This window comes from Rhamphochromis longiceps, linkage group LG8 (genome assembly GCF_057381845.1).
Source record: "Rhamphochromis longiceps isolate RC_006_pf linkage group LG8, R_longiceps_female_GT1.1, whole genome shotgun sequence".
Lineage (NCBI taxonomy): Eukaryota > Metazoa > Chordata > Actinopteri > Cichliformes > Cichlidae > Rhamphochromis > Rhamphochromis longiceps.
Genome location: NC_140564.1, coordinates 2,132,214 through 2,157,955, shown reverse-complemented (window position 1 = coordinate 2,157,955; position 25,742 = coordinate 2,132,214). Strand labels below are relative to the sequence as shown.

The following is a 25,742-nucleotide window of genomic DNA, read 5'->3' as shown; positions in this document are numbered from 1 at the left end:
TGTCACTCTGTGATTGTTTGACATTTCATATAAATGTGACTCTAAACTATAGCCAATAATATTAAAAAGCTGCTGTTACTGAGTGAAACTTGAAGGATTATGATAAACTTCAGTTCTTACTGAATCTGTAACATTGCTTTTTTTAAAATTGTTAAATGACTTTTGTGTCACTGTGCACAGTGAAAAGCTCACCTGATGGTGGTGTAGTGGTGAGGCCATGTTCACCACTAGATGGAGACAACCTGGCACAGGTATTTTCTATACACTAAATTTCACACTGAAAAGCCTTGGTGGGAATTTTTGTTTCATAGAAAGTAAAGGAAAACATGTCTTGAGGTCTTTTTCCTGTGTTTTCAAAATTGTGTTTTTCACATACACATCAAAACTTCACACAGACAAACACACACAGAAAACAATAAAATATGTCAAATTGCATGCACGTCTCATTCATTTTCTGAGAATTTCAACACTTTTAGTTTTTATGGAAAATAACTTTGTCAGGTCAGTGAATAGCTGCCACATAAGTACAAATCTAAATCATACATGTGTATTATAGAAAAAAGCACAAACCGTTGTGCTGTTAGTTCATAATAAATGGGTAGGGGTGCATAGTCAGTAAAAGTCACCAAGGCTCTGCAGAGCTCCAAACCTGCTCTTCCACAGACAGAAGCATCAAAAATGTGCGCTGGGAGCTTCATGGCATGGATTTCTACAGCCAACTAAATCTATATGTGTGTGGCCAAGAACCTTAGTCCATGTAGGGCATCTTAGCACAGTTTACTTGTGTCAGCTAGTGGGAGGGCAGAGAGCGCAGCCTTTACATTGTTTTATTGTAGAGTGACAGGAACTGCCTATGAGCTTCTAATCAAGCAGAAGTGTTGACGGAAAATCTATCAAAGGAAATACATTGATGAAAATCAAAGAAGAGAAATATTTATGTGATGTTCCATTTTCCTGAGAGCTGATTGGCTGTGATGACTCCTTCAAGTACTACATGCTACTTTGTCCTGCTAGTTAAGCCTGCTGTCTGTTCTCAGGCCTCCTCCTGCTTCACTGCCATATATCCATCACCAGAGGGCTCCACTGACCTGCCTGCTGACATCAGACCACACCCCTGTGTCATGTGACCTGGCAGGAGTAGCAAAGCTGGACTCAGACCTGGCCCAGGCAAGTTCAAAGGCAGCTGTGGTAGAGAGAGTATATGGGCTCAAATTGTGGTCATAAATATTTTGTACTTGTAAATCAGGATTTGTGTGTGTATGGGATCAGAACAATGCCACCTTGACATGAAACTGAAAAAAATATTGAAACTGAAAAAAATGTACAACGCGGCTGCGGTCATTGGTCATTATTTTCCTGTATGAATCGCTGTTACAGTAAAAAATGTCACTTGCATATATCATATAGGAGACACACACATTGATATACACTAAATAGTCATTTCATTTCTCTTTTTTTGTGTTGCCAATTTTTCGCGGGACACGCAATCGTGTTCTCTGATTGGATAGTTAAATTTGTGATTGACATGACATTGGCCAATCAGATGAGAGGAAGAAAAATAGGGTCAAAATTCGTACTTGTAACTTGAAAGTTTAGTGCAGACTTTCACACATATTTTTTGGATAAGTCCACACACAAATCTTTTTTACACACACAAATCCTGATTTACAAGTACAAAATATTTATGACCACAATTGAGCCCATAGTAGTAAAGCACTGGAAGGATGAGGTGGAAACAGGAAGTGTGTAGATACAGTGGACTTGGCATCCTCCATCTGCCTCCATGCTCTCTTTACTGGTCTTCTAAAAACTTCTCCTGTAGCTGTTTAAATGTTTAGGATAGCATTTAGAATTCAACGTTTGTCATTACACATGTCTAAATACAGGGTAACAAAATACAGTTTGCATCTAATCAGTAAGTGCAATAAGAGCAGATTATGTATAAGTTCAGTAGAGAGCAGATATACAGATGTACTGTTGTATACATATGTACAGATATACAGATGGTGTAGCATACAGATGTTCTGTATTGCTGTACAGATGGGCAGATATACAGGTGTACTGTGAACAAATATACAGATGTGCTACATATATGCAGATGTATCGGTGTGAGGTAAACAGATCTACAGAGTGCTATGAATATATCTACAGCAGTGGAAGCGTAGCTCTCTGAACAGACTGTAACAGTGAACAGTGTAGGCACTATAACAGAGACTCTGTCAGTGTCGTAAAACTATAGCAGTAACCAATGTGAGCATGTGGTGAATGTTGTTACGATCCAATGTTGTCAGTGTTTTGTGTTAGGCGTGACTGTTATGTGTTTCCTGTTTTACTTTGAAGGTCTGTCTTATCTCAGTGTGTTCAGGTTACGCTTCCTTGTCTCGTCAGTTCTGATTTGCCCCAGCTGTGTTTCCCTCCTGTTGTCCGTTCCCTGATTGCTCCCTCTATGTATTTAAGCCCTGTGTTTCAGTTTGTCATGCGTCGTGATCATTGTGGTGTTGGTATCGTAGTTTTGTATATAGCTGTAAATAGATTTGTAAAGTAGCAATTGAGTATTTTTTTTTTCCACCTTGTATTTTTTCCACCTTTTTTCCACCACTCTCCCAAACACGTCACTATAAGACTGGACTCTCACACACGTCACCACACGCACCACCACACATTTCCTATAATTCTATAATTCCTATAATTTATAATCCTTATCTTTATAATCTCTTCTGCTATTTGCACATTCTTTACTGTAAATTCCTAAGTTAATTTGTAAATTTTTGTAGTAAATTGTAAATATTGTAAAACTTTTCTTCTGTCATTTAATGGTCGGGCATTGTACAGCTACAAGCATTTCACCCCCATGTCATACTGTGTATGGTTGTGTGTGTGTGACAAATAAAATTTGAATTTGAATTTGATTTGAATTTGATTTATATATTGTTCACTGCAGCAGCCTAGTAGGTGTGAGAAGCCATTTTTGTTGATTAAGTTTTCTCCTGTTTTTCATGTAGCGAGTTAGGTAAGTGAATTGTCTTTTGTTTGGTTTTTCATTTTGGGTAGGAAAGCGTAGGGACCATTAGGGAGTTTTGTTTATTTTCGGCACTGCTCACTGCTGAAGCAAATACATGGCTGCTTAGCATTTTAAAATATACTATTGTTTGGGTTCTTGTTTTGGGTGGAGTGTGGTGGGCCAATGTTGTGTTGCGTTCAAGACACGCCTAGACTTAGAACGTAACAATGTTGAGAATGAAATCATGGTCACTGGGAGGAGGAGTGTAGAAGGGTTCAGTGAGTGTGGATGGAAAGGTTCAGCGGGGGCTGAGTTCAGTAGGGTGACAGCTGTGGGGGAGGAGCTGTTCCTAAACCTGCTGGTTTTAGTCTGAAGGCTCCTGTAGCACCTTCTGGGGGGGAGGAGCTGGAGGAGTTTATTGGCAGGATGAGAGGAGTCCCTGAGAATGATGCGTGCTCGGCATAGACATCTCTTCTTGTGGACATCCTCAATGGCAGGAAGTGGAGTCCCTGTGGTGAAAACTGCCCAACCCGCTGCAGTGCCTTGTGGCCAGCAACAGTTCCCATACCAGAGTGTGACACAGTTGGTCAGGATGCTCTCTATCACATAGTGGTAGAAGTTAACCAGTATGTCAGTAGACAGGTGGTTCTTCTTCAGTGTCCTCAAGGAAAAAAAGGCGCTGATGGGCCTTCTTGACCAGGCTGGAGGTGTCAGTTGACCAGGACAGATTCTCAGAGATGTGGGTCCCCAAGAACTTGAAGCTGGAGACCCGTTCAACAGCTGTGCCATTTATGTAGATGGGGACATGGGGGTCTCTGTTCTCCCTCCTGAAGTCCACAATGAGCTCTTTGGTTTTGCTGGTATTCAGGAGCAGGTTATTGTCAGCACCACACAGCTAGGTGCTTTACTCTTCCCTGTAGCAGACTCATCATTGTCTCTGATGAGACAGTCACCGCGGTGTCATCTGCAGACTGGATGATGGAGTTGGATCTGGCCCGAGGTCTGCAGTCATAGAGGAACGGGCTCAGCACACAGCCCTGTGGAGTGCCAGTGTTGAGTGTGATGGTGGTAGAGCAGTTATGGCCTGACCTTACATGCCAGGGTCTGTTGGTCAGAAAGTCCATGATCCAGGTACAGATAATAATAATAATAATAATGGATTACATTTATATAGCGTCTTGTCTAAGGACACAACGACCAGGGGGATCAAACCGGCAACCTTCCAGTTATAGATGAGCTTCCCAATCCCCTGAACCATGGTCGCCTGGAGTTGCTGAGTCCAAAATCCACAAGTTTGGTGATCAGCTTGGAGGGAATGCCTGTACTGAATGCTGAGCTGAAGTCAACAAACAGCATTCTTACATAAGTATTGCATAAATATCTGAGTACACGTTGCAAGAAACTGCATTCCCAGATCACATCCACTGTGTGCTGGAAAATTTGCAACGATTCTACAAAAAAGTTCCACGTGGTGGGTTTTTTTTTCTTCCTACTGGTGATGATCCAGTGGAGCTCCAGTCACTCCAGGCTCCCTTGTGGTTCCACAAAACAAACAAACTCGTGCGTCCATGACTGATACTCCTGCTTCACTTCTGTATGAATTGATCTTTTCATCACGGTTCACTTTGGACAAGCAGGGCCCTATTTCAGGAAGCCGGTTTAGAAAACTCAGAGTGAAAAACGATACGCAGGGTTGAGTAACCCCGAACTGTCCAACTCGGAATATTCGGTTTCAGAAAGGCTGATAACAATTAGTTCAATCAACGCGGAGTTGCTTTAACCCCAAGTTAAGCGCGCGCACGAGGATACATAAAGCCCTGATTAGTGGAGCACAGATTAAGCGAGTCACCATGGAGACGGAGGGAAAGAAGGCGCGGTCAATGTATTTTACAGCGCTTCAGGCCGAAATTCTGATGGCAGTATATGCTGATAACATGCAAATTTTGCGGGAAAAAAGTAACACAGCCTCAGCTGCAAAAGAAAGTGAGCATGCATGGCAAAACATAGCCGACAGAGTCAATGCGTGAGTGTTAATTTAAACATTGATCTAGGGATTTCCACCCATTTAACACGTTATCTTATTATATTTTATTTTATTTTTTATTTCATACATTTGATTTTGTGATGTGATGTGAGCGCAGGTGCAACCCAACAGGCCCCAAACGTTCCTGGCAGCAAGTAAAAATGAAATATAAAAATATAGTCCAAACAGGTAAGGTGTAATTGTATTATGAGCCATAGTGCTTGGTCTGTTTGTCCCATGTAAATCAATTGCAGTTAGAGGCTACATTAATTTTCTTTCTGTAAGCACTTATTGAAATTATCTGAGCACATTACAAGTACATATTTGCTTACTCTGTATGCTCAAATGTGACCTGTTATAGCCAACAGAAAAAAAAGCGGAGGCCCGAAAAACAGGTGGGGGTCCTCCACCACCACCACTCACAGAGGCTGAGCAGTTGGCTTCCACATTTGTGATAATGTTGGCAGCATCACATATGATCTTCACAGTGCAGAGAACACAAATTAGCATCCATTACTATAATGAAATAATTTGTTAGTTTGAAATGCTACAGGGAACTATGTACCTGCACATTAATGCTGTGGAAAGACTTCCTGTTCACATAGTCTCCTTCATTTACTGAAGGAGCAATGATTGGAATGTGAGTGCCATCTATACAGCCAATCACGCCTGGGAACCGTGAAAATAAATGTAAAATTTAAGTAGTAGTTCAAGTATCACCACATCATGAATTAAGTTTCGTTCATCCTGATACCTGCAATTTTGTGGCATCCCTCTTTGATAAATCTTGTGGGTCTATGACCGGGGAACACCACAAACGAGTACAGGAGACGTTTCAGTGCAACTGTAACATTCCTGACTGCCCGACAGACGGTAGCCTTGGAAACGTGCTCAGCGTCATCAATATTATACAGAAAGCTCCCGTTTGCAAAAAACCGAAGTGCGATACAAATAATATGTACAGAACTGAGAGGATGTCCGCGATGTGTCACATGAGCAATATTAGGCCTGAGGATGTTATTCAAATAAATTATAGATTGTGCTGAAAAACGGTAACGTTCACACAGAAAATCATCAGGAAATGATAAAATGTCCGAACGCGCTCTAATCACTCTCTCCCGGCGGAGAGCTCTGCGGAGAATTTGGGCTTCAACATCTACTGGCTCTTCAAGGAAGGGACACGCCATGTCTGACACTTCCTACAGTCAGGTTTCTGACAAAGAGGCGGAGAACGTCAGGGTTAGTTGAAGTAAACCTGCTAGGGGGCAGGTTAGCTTCACGGAGTGTGTCGTCATAGTAACTCACTCAGAATTAATCTAAACTCGCTTTGTGAAACCGAAAACCCAGAGTTTTCGTTAACTCAGGGTATACTTACTCAGAGTTTGCACTAAACCGGCTTCCTGAAATAGGGCCCAGGAAACAGAGGTGACGCTGACTTGTGGCTTTGCAGGAGGATTCCCTTTAACAACAGGAGCATGCACACAGTTTGTTTTAGGCCACCATGAATAGCTCACATTGTAAATCACAAAGAGCCAGTATATGATACTGTAGCTTCCACTCACTGTGACGGGATGGCTCGTAGGTGATTACACTCTGCTTCATTTGGTTCCAGTTCAGATTAAGGGACAACACATGAAAAGACAGAAACTGGAAACAAATGTTAGAAAAATATTTACTGTTAGAAAACATTCAGTGAAAACAAAATAGATTTTTCTGTTTGGCTTCAAATCTGAGTCTCCAAAAGCCAGTCAGACAGTAGAGTTGGTATAAACAGAGAGAGGAGATGAATCTTTTTTTTTAGACAGAGGAAGGAAAATATTTAGATTCACTTAAAAGGATAATTCTCTATTTTTAGCACTTTCCACTTTCACTTTCTTGCCATTGAACCATAATTAGCTTTAATTTCACTTCAAATACACGAACACAGAAAAGTAAAAGTGTGATTCTACCAAAGGTAAAACCTAAAATATAGCATTTTGAAAGAGTTCAAGGAGTTCAAATATTTGCTGGTCACTGCATTTTTGTGCGTGCAGAATTGCTAGTTTGTTGCAGAGCATGGTTCGAGGTTTTGGAGAAGCGAGGGGAGACAGCCACCGGAAGACACCTGGCGCGGAGGCGAATAAGATGCTCTTTTGAACTTTTTTTAAAATCGTTAATGAAACTTTTTTGGTTGTGAAACCTACGTATCTATTGTATCTGTTTGACGTTGAAGGGGCGTCATTAAATTTAAGCCCTAATGGTATAAAACATCTGCTCGTGCATTGTTAGTTAGAGATCGATGCTGTCTGCGTACAGCGGTCGTCTCTCCACGCGTGTCATTAAAATCATCATTTGACTTCACCCGGCCGGATCAGTGTTGTTATTTTTTTGGATTACCTCCTGTATCCCTCCTTGATATTTGAACCCTAACACTGCTGTATATGTGCTGGATTATTTGGACTACATTGCATTGTACAGTTAAACTATGATTGTATCTGTGGGGCTTAAAATCAATGACATGTGTGCACACACAGTGGATTCATTTTCACTTCTTTAGGGCTGGTCTGGAAACATTAACTGGCTCTAGATGACAGAAAGCGCTGCAAGGGCAGAAAAAACAGTATTAATCCCTTTTTGGTGCACATTATGACAGCTGGGATTCATGTATTGTGCATGTGTTGAGGTTTTCTCTTTGTGACTGAGGTCCTTACTGGCGGTGGGATTTGTATTGAGCGTGCAGTGCAGAGTGATCAGACACATATGTGCTGTTCCACAAACGGGATGTTTTTATTGTAGTCACTGTAGCAAGTGAGATCATTGAGAAATAAACCAGGAGAGATCAAACCACAGATCTTAAGTCCATGATACAATCTGAAGGAAGAGACAAGGCTCACTGTGTGGAAGGCTGAGATACTCGTCACTTCTGCAGACGAGCAGCAGAGATAGTTCAACAGGCCACAGAGTATTTTCCCTCCATCTCTGAGTGAAGTTATCTCAAACTCGTTTCTGTCTCTGTGAAATACAGCAGCTTTTAGCTGCAACAAACTGTGAAACAAACTGCACAAAAACAGTTTGTGTGTTTGCTGATGTTTGTTGAGCTGTGTTAAGGGTTCAATATTTAGGAGGAGAGTAAAAACAACCATGGTCCAGAAGAGCTTGGTCAAACAATTGATTTTAATGACCACACGCAGCGTGGTGAGATGTACACGCAAAACATCAGCTGTAGATCTCCGCCCAAAAAGACACTTCAGATTGCTTTTGATTCATCAGGGTTAACGCCCCCTCATGCGTCATCAGATACAATACATGCATACGTCAAATCAAAACCACAATGACTTTTAACACAGTTTGAAAAGAACATCGCCTCGTCTCCATGCCAGGTCCATCTTCTGACTCTCGCTTCTCCAAAACCTCGGGCCATGCTCTGCAACAAACTAGCAATTCTGCACGCACAAAAATGCCGTTGCAAGAAAATATATCTGAACTCTCACCTAGAACATAAGCCTACCTACAGTGTGTGCAGGTGTGTGTGTGTGTGTGTGCGTGCGTGCGTGCGTGCGTGCGTGCGCGTGCGTGCGTGCGTGCGTGCGTGCGTGCGTGCGTGTGTGTGCGTGCGTGCGTGCGTGTGTGTGTGCGTGTGTGTGTGTGTGTGTGCGTGTGTGTGTGGCTCGACCTCACACGAACTTTGTCTTATGAGAAGAGAGGCCAATTCTCATGTGCATAATAACCTAATCAAAAGATATAAATGAATAAAAGACAATAATGAATAACCTGGTTATTCAAATAGCATCCACACAGCTCCTCAAAGTCACTTTCACTTTGACAAGCACGCTCTGCAAAAGCCTGTGCTTCCTGTCTACTTTAACACAGAGTGTACTCAGAGTTAGGCCTTTCTTTTATAATGCAACAGAATCAGCACATACACATTTAAGATTATAACAAGCATTCAAAAGCATTTAAGATTATAGATTTAACTCAACAGTTTAACGTGGTTATAACTGCACCTGTAATAAAGGCTAATTGGCTACCAATATGTTTAAACATCTGAATACAATATCAATGCTGTAGATTATGTTATTAATGTCATTACTGCAGTGGTAATGATGATGACCATGAACCATAGCAGTGAAATAATTTCCCTGATCTCCACAGCTGATAGAAACGTTGCATTTGAAATTACCTGCCACGACATGTTACTCCCTTTATGCTTGATCGTCTTCTGTAGGGCTCATTAGATGCTGAAGTACCGCGGCCACAACTTATGGACACCTGCAGTCGTTCCAGAGCTGTGCCAAAAAATCAAAACCACACAGCGGCCCACTTGGACCCTTTACTATGGCACACGTCATCTCTTTTTATGTGACGTCCCCTGGTGATTATTTTAAATGAAGGCTCAGAGTGACAGAAACAATAACTCCCTGTAAATTTGTTGAACCAAAAGTAACGAGAAAATGTAAGAAGTTTCAAAATAGGGCGGCTGTGGCTCACTGTACAGGGAGTGCAGAATTATTAGGCAAGTTGTATTTTTGAGGAATAATTTTATTATTGAACAACAACCATGTTCTCAATGAACCCAAAAAACTCATTAATATCAAAGCTGAATGTTTTTGGAAGTAGTTTTTAGTTTGTTTTTAGTTTGAGCTATTTTAGGGGGATATCTGTGTGTGCAGGTGACTATTACTGTGCATAATTATTAGGCAACTTAACAAAAAACAAATATATACCCATTTCAATTATTTATTTTTACCAGTGAAACCAATATAACATCTCCACATTCACAAATATACATTTCTGACATTCAAAAACAAAACAAAAACAAATCAGCGACCAATATAGCCACCTTTCTTTGCAAGGACACTCAAAAGCCTGCCATCCATGGATTCTGTCAGTGTTTTGATCTGTTCACCACCAACATTGCGTGCAGCAGCAACCACAGCCTCCCAGACACTGTTCAGAGAGGTGTACTGTTTTCCCTCCTTGTAAATCTCACATTTGATGATGGACCACAGGTTCTCAATGGGGTTCAGATCAGGTGAACAAGGAGGCCATGTCATTAGTTTTTCTTCTTTTATACCCTTTCTTGCAGCCACGCTGTGGAGTACTTGGACGCGTGTGATGGAGCATTGTCCTGCATGAAAATCATGTTTTTCTTGAAGGATGCAGACTTCTTCCTGTACCACTGCTTGAAGAAGGTGTCTTCCAGAAACTGGCAGTAGGACTGGGAGTTGAGCTTGACTCCATCCTCAACCCGAAAAGGCCCCACAAGCTCATCTTTGATGATACCAGCCCAAACCAGTACTCCACCTCCACCTTGCTGGCGTCTGAGTGGGACTGGAGCTCTCTGCCCTTTACCAATCCAGCCACGGGCCCATCCATCTGGCCCATCAAGACTCACTCTCATTTCATCAGTCCATAAAACCTTAGAAAAACCAGTCTTGAGATATTTCTTGGCCCAGTCTTGACGTTTCAGCTTGTGTGTCTTGTTCAGTGGTGGTCGTCTCTCAGCCTTTCTTACCTTGGCCATGTCTCTGAGTATTGCACACCTTGTGCTTTTGGGCACTCCAGTGATGTTGCAGCTCTGAAATATGGCCAAACTGGTGGCAAGTGGCATCTTGGCAGCTGCACGCTTGACTTTTCTCAGTTCATGGGCAGTTATTTTGCGCCTTGGTTTTTCCACACGCTTCTTGCGACCCTGTTGACTATTTTGAATGAAACGCTTGATTGTTCGATGATCACGCTTCAGAAGCTTTGCAATTTTGAGACTGCTGCATCCCTCTGCAAGATATCTCACTATTTTTGACTTTTCTGAGCCTGTCAAGTCCTTCTTTTGACCCATTTTGCCAAAGGAAAGGATGTTGCCTAATAATTATGCACACCTGATATAGGGTGTTGATGTCATTAGACCACACCCCTTCTCATTACAGAGATGCACATCACCTAATATGCTTAATTGGTAGTAGGCTTTCGAGCCTATACAGCTTGGAGTAAGACAACATGCATGAAGAGGATGATGTGGACAAAATACTCATTTGCCTAATAATTCTGCACTCCCTGTATGCTGGACCAGTGAAATTCTCCTTTCTGTCAGTGTAAAGATGACATATTTAACTGTTTTTCTACATGATAAAGAAAAAGCTGATGTGACAAAGACAGAAATCTGTCGGCACGGCTCTTTGTACTTAAATCGTAAGAAATAAACGTGTAAGATTACAGAAAAAAGCCCTGACAGCTCATTGCCCAAACTGCACAGTTTTTCCTTTCGTTTTTTAAACTGTAGTTGTCAATAGAAAATTGATTAACCGCATAAATTAACCGTATAAAGGTTATACTGACAACAGGAGGGAATGTCAATAGAAAATTGTATTTGTTTAGTCAGTATAAGCTTTTAATGATATAAGTTTATTCGTGATAGAATGCTGCATGATGATCTCTTCATTGCTCAGAGCTGATTGTTCTTTATGAAACGTGTTCTGATATTCGTATCTGAATCTTTCCACAGCGATAGTAAGAAGTTGAACAAGCAGTTCTGACATCGCACACACACACACGCACACACACACACACACACACACACACACACGCACACACACACACACACACACACACACACACACACACACACACACACATGAACATGCTCATGTCACTGAACGAATGTATTAATTCCTGTTGTATAAAGAAAGAAAGCAGACGGTGACAGAGCGCGAGTCCATGAATGTCTCCTGTGCGAGCGCTCTGTGACCGTCCTCACGAGTAAACACAACTGCAGTGTTTGTGTTTTCTAACTCAGGTGTCTCAGCTGAAGAACTGCGGGGTGATTTTTAAAAATCCCCTGCCAGTAGTCATATAAAACAGAGATTTCTGTAGTAAAAAGTGAAAAACAAACTTTTCTGTCATTTAATTGTTATTTGCTTGATGTCTTTGTGTAGCATGAATGGCAATAAAGGAGGTTTTTATCACTAGGAAAAGCTGTAAAACTTATAAAAACACGGTTAAAAGTCCAAATTTCATGCTTGTGCTTCTTTGTGGTGAGCAGCAGATCCAACAAGTTAAGAATTATTAACGACTTCAAGCGAGCGTTCATGCCTGTGAAACTCATTTAGACACTCAGACAGTGAGCCATGGCTCTGTGGTATGTGCACACATCTCTGCCATTCAAAGACACTTTGTATAACTTGATTTTATGTTATTTTTCAAATGTACATATTCTTTTTCAACAAAGCAACATTTTATTCAGTGTTTTCATGAAAATAGTATTTTTATGCATTAAGTACTACTTGGGAGAACACACCTGAGGTCTAAGGCCTGGACAAGTTTGAAACAATGGAAAATAGCAGAAAATAAAAACAAGTCTGCACTCAGCTTTGCAGTCTTCCATTGAAATGCAGTCAGATGCTGCCCACTTTACGTTTTCACAGTTGTTTGGTGGTGGCTATGGCGGAGCTGCCACAAGAGGCCAGGTGGATGAGGGAAAGGTGAGGCAGGAGGAGCAGAGGCCCGAGGCGGCCGCCGGTCCGAGTGTCAGGTGAACTGAACTTCAGGTAAGAAGTTATGACCTGCAGTCTATCTGGGTCAGATATAAACCAAGTTTAGGTGGAGTTTATTTTCGTTGTGCTGACTTTTTACAGTCAGTTACAATAACTCGTACTGCGTACTAGCCAGCATGATGGAGTTTCTACAGCTGGGTGGTGCTATGATGTTACTGATAGTGAACTTCATTTTATTCATAAGGTTAGTTAGTAGAGTTGCCAACCGTCCCCTAAAAAATGGAATTGTCCCGCATTCAGAGAAAATATTACTCGTTTCGTATTGAGGTGAAAAGGAGCACAGTTTGTCCCGGACTTCAGCTACAATGGAAAAAGACACAAAGCTGGAGTTATTCTGTGTCTTTACACTGTCAGCTGTCTCTTCTTCTCTCATTCTCTCACCCTCCCTCTCCTGTTGCTACTTCAATCATGAAACTGATCAATGATCAGCTGATCGTCTCTCTCGTTAGTTTATCTCCCACTTTGCGCCAGAAAGAGGAAGCCAGCGGTTGTCGCGCTAAAAAACAGCAGCACGTTTAAGCTTGATCAGCTGTTGTTAGACTTTATTTAATATTACTTTCTAGTATCAGCTGATGTTTGCTGGAGCCACAGCTGTAAAGCTGCTGGTCATGATGTCGGTTTGGATATGTGGTGAGAAACATCTCTCTCTCTATGACAGCTGGGATAGGCTCCAGCGCTCCCCGCGACCCTGAGAAGGATAAGTGGAAGCGAATGAATGGATGGATGGATTATTAGAGTTACAGTCATACATATTTTCAGAAGCTTGTATTTAATCTCCATAAGAAACAATCATATTTAGCAGCATGAAAATTACATATTTATTTAGAAAATTACGTATTTTTATTGGAAGATCATGAGGGAGGAAAATATATGGTTCTTCAAAACAGAAAAATAAACAAAAAATCCATATTATGGAGTTGACAAGTGGTGACACACGAGTAGAAAGCAAGATATTATTTCTTTCAAAATGACCATTAAACCTTAACAACCTTTGTAATATCACAAGACACATCATAACAATTCTGTTTTTGCACATGTCAAGTTCTACATCTTAATAGTTCACCAGCAAGTAGCTGCCTACTGCTCCTTGATTCCTAAAGTACTCTGTGGTTGTGTGTTTAGACCCTGCTGGACTTTCTCTACTTTTGACTCTCTGTGCTAGTTTCCAAAACCTTCTCTTCTGCCTTTTTTCTCTTCCTTTCAGATCACTGATGTTCTTTATTTTTCCCTCTTTCACTCTATTTGTCCATCTTTCCCTTTATGAGAAACTCAGGCTGGCTGTTAATTTTTTCTCTACTTATTTTTTGATCCTCCCTGTTCCTTCTCTTTTGTTCCTCTACTGACAGCTTCCTCTTTGCTATTCTAGCCTGAAATGTACCATTTTGTAATTGCTATAATTTTTCTGAAGCATATGCATTTACACATATTAAGGATGAATATTCACAACACAAATATGTATTAAGCAACAGAAATGCTATCCGGTCTTTAAGTCTGATGTCATTAGCCGTTTCCAGGTCCAAACTCCGCTGCAGATCCCAAAGTCAAAGGAACTCTGCGGCATCACTGAGAGTTACAAACTGTCTAAATTCTTTCATCTTTAATAAAATGATCAGTGTGGCTGTTTTACCAGGTGTAACATCCAGGCATCCATGAAAACAGAATATATGAAATTTAACAGAGTTAGAAGTTAGCTCGCCGGTTTCCACCTTAACACCAGCTCTGCTATCACTTCCAACATAAATGAAGACAAAACTAAACAGCAGTGACGTTTGTAGGGTTACTGATGTTGGACTAGCTGGTATATAATGATGTGCTACGTGATTGCTAGCGACACAGCTATGTTAGCGTAACATAAACACAGTGAAACTTTTTTCCACTTGATAAAAGTTAACGTGAGGGTTCCCGATGGTTAGGCTGACAGTGATCACTGACTGTTTTTAGGGGCTTGTTCAGATTAAATAGAACAAGATAAAAAAGAATAAAAACATGTTAAAACACAACAGCCTTAATAAACACAGAGTAGTTTGGACCCGAAAGCAGGGTTCATACATCATCACTTAAAAGACCAGCTCTCGGGGCAGAGATAGCTCAGTAGATAGAGTGTTTGCCCCATGATCGTTGGGGGTTCAAATCCACTGAACAGCGGCTATCCTGAGATACCCTTGAGCAAGGTACCGTCTCTACACACTGCTCCCCGGGTCATGGATTGGTAGCTGCCCACTGCTTCACTGAGTAAATGGGTTAAATGCAGAGGACTAAGCATTTTCCTACAGGATTAATAAAGTATACATTAACTATGAGATTCAAGATCAGGCAAATTCCATAATATTCAACACATCTGTCAAGCAGAAATATCAGTAAAATACACAGGAAGTAATATGACTGAAATAGTAATAAAAATAACTTAATATAATTAGTGAATAGGACACTTTTGTGACATTTGCCAAAATCATTAGAAAAAGGGTCAACACCGTCAGGCAAAAATCCTGATGGTGCTGACAAAATACCCTACTTTCTCTCATAGCGCGTTTTTCTGACAGACGCCATCTTGTTTTTCATCAGTTGCTTATGGCCTCTACTGTGGTGTTGATGCACTATGGGTGTGACACAGAGTTTTTTTTATCAGAAAGGTATGCAATAAATGAAATAAAAATTAAAAAAACTCACCAGAGCAGTGACCTCATGGCATGTGTATCAAACAGGAAGTGGTAAAGGGGTCCTCACAGTGTAAGTTACCCACAATAATTCCTGATTTTTTTGTACTTTTTAAAAAATCTGATGGTGTTGACAGAAACTTTGGACATGTTTTGTCCCTTATCTCAAGAATCACTGATATATTCTCAAAATCTTTCATAAACTGCCTGCTTTTCAGGAATGAGGTGGTAATTCGATTTTGGAGCAGTTCTTGAGCCATAACCAATGATGAGCAGCTTTCCTCACTGTCACTGGTACGGTGCTGCACTGATGCCTTCCTGAGAGCAAATGCAAGCACAAAGAGTTAAGTCAGCAGTTTTTTGATGAGCTTTCAATATTTCCTTTAACTAACGGGGAGTGAGGTCCTTTTATCTCAGGCATGTCAGGAATACTGAAACCTGGGCTGACTGACCTGACCACAGCCTCTATGACTTCAGCATCACTGTGTGCTTTACACAAGAGGCCGACTGGCCCACAGATCTTGACACCTCTCCTTACTGTCACTTCTTGAAGCCTGTTTGCTGCTGTAGGAAACACATTTTATGGAGCTGTCAGCTGACTCGGCGATGTTCTGTTCACTCTTTGACACACCCTGCTAATTGCTTATATTAACATCTCTTGGCTGGTCTGAGAATGGGTTGGCGTTCCCCGGACAAGCTGGAGGAGGCTTCTCTGCTTGGGCTGCTGCTGTGTTACTGCTGCATTTCTGCTCATCAGACTCACCTAATGAGATGGCTGGAACTGTTTCTTTTTGGCGAGGTGTCTGATGTCAGCTGGCAGTGATGATGATGATGCCACTCGAAGCTGCTTTTTCAAGTTTGATTCAGTTAGTCTTGAGTGGAAGCGCCTCTTTGCAAGAGTCAGTTTTGAAAAGACCTGTTCAAAGTGGTACGTTGTCCCAAACAGAGATGCAAATTTCAGGGCATGTCTCGCCAGGATGGGAAAAGCCTCAGCATGAAAGTACAGTTTGTGAAAGTCCAGCAGAGAGAGGCTGTTATACTTAGCTTTGAGCTCGTAGTTGTTTTGCAGCCCAATTATTTCCACTTGGAAAGTGTCTGGCACAGATGGTTGCACATTAAACGGCGTAGCAAACATCTCCAGTTCCTTTTGGATATTCTTCACATCTTGAAACCTGTCATTAAATGCCTGAATGAGTTTTGCACAACGACTGTTGTTGTGATTTGGCGCTACACAAATAAAATTTAACTGAATTTAGAATTTGTTTGTTTTCTTTTATTGTGAAAGAACTATAGAGGAAGCGACCACCTTTTCGCACATGCGTAGAAAAACATCCTAGTTTCCGGAACCGATCAGGCAGCCAAAGGCAACAACATGGCTGCTGATAGCGATGTGAGTTTGTTTTGTAACATGTCAGTGTGGTTGTTAAGCGCGCTGTAACAATACGACAGCTGATTTTACGTTTACGTTTGTGTTTTGCAGCCCGAGTCGGAGGTTTTCGAGATCACCGACTTCACCACTGCGTCCGAGTGGGAGCGGTAAGCCAGCTGGTCATTACTCTGAAAACTAGGATTAGTCCACAGCTTTACGTGTTCCGCACAGCTCGCCCTCGGGAGACACGAACCTGCATTTATTTCTTCAGGCCTAAACATAACAACATGATTGTATATTACAGCGAACCTAACCTCAAATAGTCAAGCTAAAGAGTGAGGCTGTGTATCTGTGCATATACATTTACCACCACTCTGATATCGCACACCAGCATCACTAAAACTATAACACTGCACAGATATAGATGTGCTTCCGGTGTAGATGAATAGGAAGACTGATGCCATATGTGTGAGCCATTTTTAAATAATCTTCTGGATATTGATTACCAAACAAACTATAGCCAACTAAAATGTATTATTACAAAATGTGCGTTAAATAAAATGCATTTTCCAAGAACTGACCTGTAATTAGACACATTTGTCAATAAGGAACTCACCTGCTTGTTAGGGCTTGAGCCAGAAGTTTGAACTAGGAGTGGGTTTCCATAATCGATATTCCAATTAAAATCGATTTTAGCTTGAATAAAGTGATATTGATTCATTAAATCCTGAATCGATTTTAAATATAAATGTATTTTGCCAGAAACTCCAGAATCTCAGGTTAAACCTCACAAAACGATTTCAACAATCACCAAACAGCTGAAACAGTAAATGAGAGCAGCTGCACGGGTTCCACACAAAGACGTAAACACAGAGCGTGGACCGTTCACCCGACGGCACGTACACAGACGTATGAGCTGACCGCTCACAGAGTCTGAGCTGCAGGTTTTGTCACTCTGACCAAAATTGACTGAACCAGCAGCAAAAGAAGATCCAGACTAGGCTTCACGTTTGATACTCATCGTCATTAAATCTCTTATACTTTGGCTGGTTTGCTTCCACCACAATAAAATCACACTTCCTGTACAGCTCTCTCTCTCTGTGTGCTTCAAGAAAAGTTTCCCATCTCAAGTCTGTTTTCTGCATTATTCGCTGCTTATTATGCACCCGTCTACCGTTGTTTACAGTGCTGTTGGAGGCTGGGGTTTTTTGTTGTTTGTTTGTTTTTGTTTTTTAAACAAAACAGCAGTAAACCAGTAGGCTGTGGCTCCTTGTGTTTGTCAGGTGACAATAAACTAAATATAGCTAGATGGTACAGATTAGAGTCACTCTGTCAAAAGTCGGAATTTTCAACCTCAAAATCAGTAATAAAATAAATGGACTGGTTCTTATACAGCGCTTGCCTGCTCTCCTGGAGTACTCAAAGTGGTCTATACAACATGCCACACTCACTATTATCTATACGGTGAGCGCTTTCTAACTATCATACATATGCATTTATACTCTGATGGATGCATCGGAGAGCAAGTCGGGGTTAGTATCTTGCTCAAGGATATTTGGCATGCAAACTGGGGGAGCCGGGGATCGAACCACCAACCCTCTGATCAGCAGCTGACCTGCTCTACCTCCTGAGCTACAGCCAGCCCTTAAATAAATATATTAAATGACGAGAAACACGAGCGCACACTGAAAAAAAAACAAGGGACTCTGAGACACTGAGGCAGCTGATCTGGTTGGCCAATGTTAGCATCAGATTGATTCTTGTTTTAGTGGTTCCTTCCAAAATCACAATGCCACTAACCAAAGGTCACGAGGAGGGGGGAGGGGGGGGGGCTAAATGGTTGTTTGTACCAAAGCACTGTCTCGGCAAATTACTGCGTTGTCATGTCCTAATATGTTGATCCATTGGTTGGTGCAGCTCGTGTGTGCAGAGGCAGTTCAAATGGCTGCAGCCTCTTTAACGAATCACAGTTAACATTTGCATTCAGTCATATTCATTGCTTACTGTAGATGTAATATTTAAAGCACAGTGTGCTTGGAGGGAAATTCATTTCTGAAGATTAGTTTCAGTGGTTATTTAGCATGAACCAGACACTGTGCATGTATGCTGGGCTAATCTGTTCATCTGCCTGAAGTTTTGTGTCCAGAGTGGAGGAAGTGCTTAATGATTGGAAGCTGACAGGGAACACTGCACGGAAGGTTTCTCCAGAGAAGGTATTTTTTACTCATCAAATCTTTACATGCGTGTGAAGTATGCAGAAAGGAAGTATCTCACCTTCATCGTATGATGCTGCATTATCTGAACACAGGGGGAATACACCAGTGGAACCTGGGCGGAGAAGTCGCAGGAAATTAATTTTGCTGACTTCAAGTTCTACATAAGCCACTACTTTCTGAAACAAGAGTGTGAAGAGGATGATGGGAAGGACAACCTCGAGGAAGGTAGAGTCACTTTGTCTGCACTATTATCAACATCAGCTTTTCATTGACTGTTTGTTGTGAATGATGTCGACAGTGTTGGACAGTCCTGCTCAGTGCACATGCAGGCTGTGGTGGAAGGACCGTCACGTTTTCAGAATTTTGTTATCAGAACGATGACAAGCTGACATCCAGACTCCACACCCTTTATTATGTAGCTTTAGTTTTTATTATCCTGCAGGTTTGCAGAAATATTTATTATTATTAACATCATCCCAGGGCACAGCTGTGGGCCTCCATCCTCTGGTTTTCATGCTTTGACTCTGGCTTGTACCACAGCCTGCTCCCACACCACTGTTGAAACACTGATGAAGTAAACCTTGGAAAAAGCACGAGGTTTGGATGTATCCGCTTAAAAAAAGGAATAAACACCTTTTTTCTTTGTACAAATAAAAGCAGGCAAAGCAGAAATGTTACCTGGATACTTGCTTATTTGGTTGTGAATGGCAGTGGGCGTCCACTGAGGAGGGTAGCAAGGCTCCATCTTTGAAATTGAACGCTGCACTGAGGTCTAGCAGGACAAGCACAGAGATGAGTCCACTGTCAGAGGCCATAAGAAGATCATTTGTAACCTTCACTAAAGCTGTTTCTGTGCTGTGATGAGGCAAGGCAAGGCAAGGCAAGTTTATTTGTATAGCACAATTCAACAACAAGGTGATTCAAAGTGCTTTACAGAGACATTAGAAACAAGAACAAATAAAAAGCATGATTTAAAATTGAATAAAACAAGCAAATAAACTAACTAACTAATTAACAAACAAACAAACAACAGTGTATAAAATCAAAACAGATAAAATCAGAACAGTAGATAAAATCAGTAGTTAAATGTAAGTTTTGAAATTTAAGCTTAAAGTGTGGATTTGGTGCTTTATTCAAATGCAGCTGAGAACAGGTGAGTCTTCAACCTGGATTTAAATAAACTGAGTGTTTCAGCTGATCTGAGGCTTTCTGGGAGTTTGTTCCAGATATAAGGAGCATAAAAGCTGAATGCAGCTTCTCCGTGTCTGGTTCTGACTCTGGGAACTGATAAAAGACCGGATCCAGATGACCTGAGGGATCTGGATGGTTCATACTGGGTCAGGAGGTCATTGATGTATTTTGGTCCTAAACCATTCAGAGCTTTATAGGCCAGCATCAGAACTTTAAAGTCTATCCTCTGACGGACAGGCAGCCAGTGTAAGGACCTCAGAGCTGGACTGATGTGGTCCACTTTTTTGGTCTTAGTGAGGACTCGAGCAGCAGAGTTCTGAATGAGCTGTAGTTGTCTGACTGATTTTTTAGGTAGACCTGTAAAGATGCTGTTACAGTAATCAAGCCTACTAAAGATGAATGCATGGACTAGTTTTTCCAGGTCCTGTTGAGACATCAGATCTTTTATCCTTGATATATTCTTGAGGTGATAGTAAGCTGACTTTGTTATTGTCTTAATGTGTTTTTCTAAGTTTAGGTCTGCATCCATCACTACACCCAATTTTCTCGCCTGGTTTGTGGTTTTTAGATGTATAGATTGAAGTTCTCTGGTGACCTGTAATCGTTTTTCTTTGGCGCCAAAGACTATTACCTCAGTTTTGTTTTTGTTTAGCTGGAGAAAATTGTGGCACAACCAGTCATTGATTTCCTCAATGCATTTACCAAGAGCCTGTACAGGGCCTCGGTCTCCTGGTGACATTGTGATATATATTTGTGTGTCATCTGCATAGCTGTGATAGTTTATTTTGTTGTTGTTTATAATCTGTGCCAGTGGGAGCATGTAGATGTTAAACAGAAGGGGTCCCAAGATGGAACCTTGGGGAACTCCACATGTGATACTTGTCTGCTCAGATGTGAAGTTACCTATTGATACAAAGTATTTCCTGTTTTCTAAGTATGTTTTGAACCAGTTTAGTACAGTTCCTGAAAGACCTACCCAGTTCTCCAGTCGTTTGAGTAATATGTTGTGGTCAACTGTATCAAATGCTGCACTGAGATCCAGTAAAACTAGGACTGACATTTTTCCACTGTCTGTATTCAGACATATGTCATTAAACACTTTTGTCAGAGCGGTTTCAGTGCTGTGGTTCTGTCTAAAACCTGACTGGAAGGCATCGTAGCAATTATTCTGTTTTAAGAAGTAACTGAGCTGTTGGGAAACTGCTTTTTCAATGATCTTACTTAAAAACGGGAGATTTGAGATCGGCCTGTAGTTGTTCATTTGTGTCTTGTCAAGATTGTCCTTTTTCAGTATAGGTTTGATTACAGCAGTTTTTAGTGGTTCTGGAAACACACCTGACATTAAAGAAAAGCTGACGATCTGTAACAGGTCTGACTCTAAAGTCTTTGAGACCTTTTTGAAAAAACTTGTTGGCAGGACATCTAAACAGCAGGAGGAGGAGTTCAGTTTACCTAAGATGTCCTCCAGGTCTTTGCTGTTAATAGGTTGAAACTGTTTCATGGTGTTTAAACAGTTTTTTGGTGGACACAGTACATATCCTGGATCTGCTGTTGATGTACCAATTGCTTGTCTAATTTTTTGGATTTTTTCAGTGAAGAATTTGGCAAAGTCATTGCAGGCCATGGTCGAATGAAGTTCAGCTGCCACTGACACAGGAGGGTTTGTTAGCCTGTCAACTGTAGAAAATAAGACCCGAGCATTATGGCTGTTTTTAGTGATGATGTCAGAGAAGTAGGACCTCCTTGCATTCCTCAGTTGTAAATTATAATTGTGAAGTTTCTCTTTATAAATGTCATAATGAACCTGGAGGTTTGTTTTTCAGCTCTGAAACCTGACTGAAACTCTTCAAATAAGCCTCTGCAGATGATCTGTTAGCTGTTTGACAACTACTCTTTCAAGGATGTTTGATATGAAAGGAAGGTTGGAGATTGGCCTGTAAGTCAGCTGGGTCTGTCCTGTACATCACTAGAGACACCAGTGATGTACAGGACAGTAAATTACTGCCACCTTGTGGCCGCAACAGAAATGAGCATCTGTGAAAGTCAACCCAGTACAGTTATTTTGGTAGATGTCCCACTTTAATAATCATATGCACCTCAGATGGTGTTTAAAATGAACAATGTTTTTGACACAGTTCTTCTATTGGCAGATGCTATACCGTTGGCAATGCAGGATCTTCTCTGTATGAACAATGATTTCCCTCCACGAGCCCACTGCCTGGTCAGATGGTAAGTTTAGTCTTTACTTTTTATGCTAAAAAACTGCTTCACTCAAAGTGGAGTGGAGTCATTTATCTGCACGCCTCACAGCGAGAAGGTCCCGGATCAAATCTGTGTGGAGATGCATCCTGTAACTGTGCCTGCGCAGGTTTCCTCCACAGTGCAAAGATGTGCATGTTAGGTTTGTTACGGATTCAAATATTGGGGATGGATACAAGAGGAAAAACCAAAATAACAACACTGGTCCAGCCGGGTTGAGTCAAACGATGATTTTAATGATCACACGCGTGGGAGATGGACACCGTACGCAGACAGCATCAGATCTCAAAATGGTGGAGCATTGATCAAACTCTTATAGCCTCTAGTGGCCCCCACCTAATCATAAAGCCTAAACATTCACATTCTTTCCCTCACACGGCGCCTAAGCTACGACCTTGGCTCCCTGTTTATCTGCTCCTGCTGAGATGGGGCAGAAAACCTCTCCAGTATGTTCTGTTCTCTTCTAATCAGACAAATAAGGCGATGACTTTCTGCGAACACTATTTCTTATAACTCAGCAGTATAATGCATCATAAAACAATATCATTCATTCACAATAAATCAGCAGTCTAATGTAATGCAAATCAGTTTAACAAATGCAATAGTTATCAGCTTCGTCTAATTCAGGAGAATAATGCAAACTAAAACTACATAATAATTCACAATCTTTAATTAGGGGTCTAACATGGCATAAAATAATATTATAATCCCACAGGTTAAATGGATATGTGAGCTAGATACAGTGCATAGCATAAAGTGCAACATGAACATATAGTTTAAGTGTGTCTTTCATTTAAGAGAGCAAGTCCAGAAAGTGCAAGTGTTTCTGGCTTTGAGTTGCCAGAAAGACTTCGTAAATATAAGCAGAGAATCATAGATGCGTCTACAAAGAGGTAATTCAGACAATTTCTGAATATTTTATTTTTCTTCAGAGTGTAATAGTAAAATAATATCCCATTGATTAGTGATGGTCTTTATTGTTACCAAGGGATCTAACAGCATACAGAATGAAGCAAATGTTTCTTCCATCCTATGTGGATAAATGTCTGCTGTGATGCTGTATGTCTTGGTAGGTTTGGCATACGAGAGTTTGTGGTCATCAGCCCTGGAACGAACTGTGAGGCCGTCATCAGTGAGTCGAAATGCAACCTGCTTCTAAGCTCCATCTCCATCTCTCTGGCCAACAGTGGCTGGTAAGTTACGGTCATCGCACTGCGTGGAAGGTTTTGTGAGCACATTAGTGCCTCCTGACGGTGTGATGTGTGTTCATGTTTGAGTTTTAAGTGTGCAACTGAAGGAGTGATGGTTCACCCTTTGAAGGCGAACCATTTCTCTCTCACTATCGATAACGCCACAGTTTTCCCTTCTCCTCAGGTTAAGAGCTTTGGTGTCATCCTAGACAGTTCACTTTCCTATAAATCTCACATCAATAATTTCACCTATTCTGCCTGTTTCCATCTATGCAGCATTTTTTTTTTTTTTTGCCTGTCCCATTTGGTTCTTTAGCCGTCAGAATTGTTGTCTGAAGACCAACAAGGAGACCCAATGGATTTACTTTGCCAAATGGATCATCGTGGCATTGCCGTACTGGTCCATTTGATCGACCTTTGTTGTTGTTATTATTTATTTTATTTTATTTTCAGTTGTTACAGACGGGACAGACATGACTGAGGGATAGGAAAGGGAGAAAGAAAGAGGAAGGAAAAGAAAAACAGAAGGGGAGAGGGACAGTGAGAGAGGGCACTTAAAAAGAGAAAGAAGAGAAAAAAATCTTCTGGATCACCTGTTGAGAGAAAAAGAAAAGAAAACAAGCAAAAAAAACAAAGCAACATACTAAACACAACACCATCGCATTAATCTAGCTAAGTGTAAACAGCAGTAAATACTAAATATTGAATGTTGTTGTGCAGCACGCAGGACAGACAGCGCACAATGTGCTTGGAAATAGCACCAATAAAGGTGTAGTTTATGTCTATGAACAGTGAACACCCGTGTGCACACCTGTGTGGATCAGCGCGCTTGTATTCAAAAGGTTTCCCCATGTAACGGTCTGCAAGAGGATGTAGAGAGCCATAGCCCATTCTCCAGGGCATGAAGCAGGCATGGAGGAGATCCAGGCTCCAGACATCCAGAGGCCCCAGAGTGTGAGAGCCCAAGGAGGACCACCGGAGGGGCATCCGTGCCACCCTCCTGGGAAGAGCTGAGGAGAGCCCCAGACGAGGGGTCACCCCAGTAGCCACGGAGCAGAAGCCAGAGGGGGCTGCAGTGGCGTGCCCACCGGCTCTGCCGGCAGCCAGCTGTGCCAGAGTGAACCGAGCCGCAGGCCCGGAGGCCCGAGGGCCCCCTTTGCCCAGGAAGAGGCCCCGATGGCCAGCAGAGAACGGGGGTGTGTGAAGACCCCAAACCTCCCTCCTCTCGCTCATGTGTAGTGTTGCTGCGTGTTGTTCTAAGGTGCATTTAAAACATGGGAGAGCATGGTGCTGCTGCCAGAGAGCAGCAGGTGTTAGCACGGCCCCTCCCGAGAACCCTCAATGTCTACATGGATTTAAAGTTGAGAGGTGGGGTATGCAGCGTTAACAGATTACGTCCTTCTCTCTCCACCCAGTCTTCGTCCATTCTTGTCCACAGTCTCGTTACCTCCTGTATTGACTACTGCAATTCTCTTTTGCATGGTCTCCCCCATAAATCCCTCCATAAGCTTCAACTGGTTCAGAACTCTGCTGCTCGCATTATCACCAGAGCCCCCTCCTACCAGCACATCACCTGTTCTTCAGGAACTTCACTGGCTCCCAGTGGAGTTCCAGATAATATACAAACTTCTGCTCACCTTCAAGGCCATTCATAACCTCGCTCCTCCTTACCTTTCTGACCTGTTCAGCACTACCTGTTCTGCCCGCTCACTTCGATCTTCTTCTTCTATCCAGCTTTCTGTGCTTCCCTTCCGCCTCACCACCATGGGAAGCAGAGCTTATAGCTGCTCTGCTCCCAGGCTGTGGAGCTCTCTGCTCCCACATATAAGAAACACTGGTTCTCCCCCAGTTCAAATCTCAACTCAAAACCCATCTGTTCAAATCTGCATGTTCACTGTGAATCCACTGTTTGTTCATTTTATCTCTTACTTTTGTTTTTATTGCTCTTCATTGTGTCAGTGTTCTGTTATGTGTTTTTATCTATTGTACAGTGTCCTTTGGTGTCTTGAAGGGCGCTTTATAAATACAATTTATTATTATTATTGTTATTCTACTGGAAGAAGAGTTTTACATTTAGATTGGCTTTTATTTTTTATATTATTTCACTATCAATCTGAAAAATGTTAAAAAGCCTTTAAATTAACATGGTCTCATCCACCCCATGCCCCCCCTTTAGCCCCTGGAGGATCTTAGAAAAATGCATACGCTATCGGACCTAGAGCCACAAATCGACCACACCCAAAAAGTGCTATAAAAAATTTATATATTAATATTTTATTCCACTTTAAATTAGCCAATCTTTTAAAACTACTT

General features: G+C 41.6%; 1 protein-coding gene across 7 annotated transcripts in view; it reads left to right on the top strand.

Moving 5' to 3' along the window:
• Positions 1–25,742, top strand: part of LOC146662873 (rab3 GTPase-activating protein catalytic subunit-like) — a 56,493-nt gene that overhangs the window by 18,708 nt on the left and 12,043 nt on the right. For 5 of the 7 annotated variants that reach the window (XM_085415442.1, XM_085415446.1, XM_085415445.1 and 2 more), the window contains 6 exons: positions 1,038–1,167; positions 16,685–16,740; positions 18,708–18,786; positions 18,882–19,014; positions 22,131–22,209; positions 23,313–23,432. In XM_085415442.1, coding sequence (XP_085271568.1) covers positions 1,038–1,167; positions 16,685–16,740; positions 18,708–18,786; positions 18,882–19,014; positions 22,131–22,209; positions 23,313–23,432 — 597 coding nt within the window. Of the gene's footprint in view, positions 1–180; positions 252–1,037; positions 1,168–16,489; positions 16,595–16,684; positions 16,741–18,707; positions 18,787–18,881; positions 19,015–22,130; positions 22,210–23,312; positions 23,433–25,742 lie in introns of those variants that run through there. The other 2 variants (XM_085415443.1, XM_085415447.1) reach the window with 2 other exon arrangements.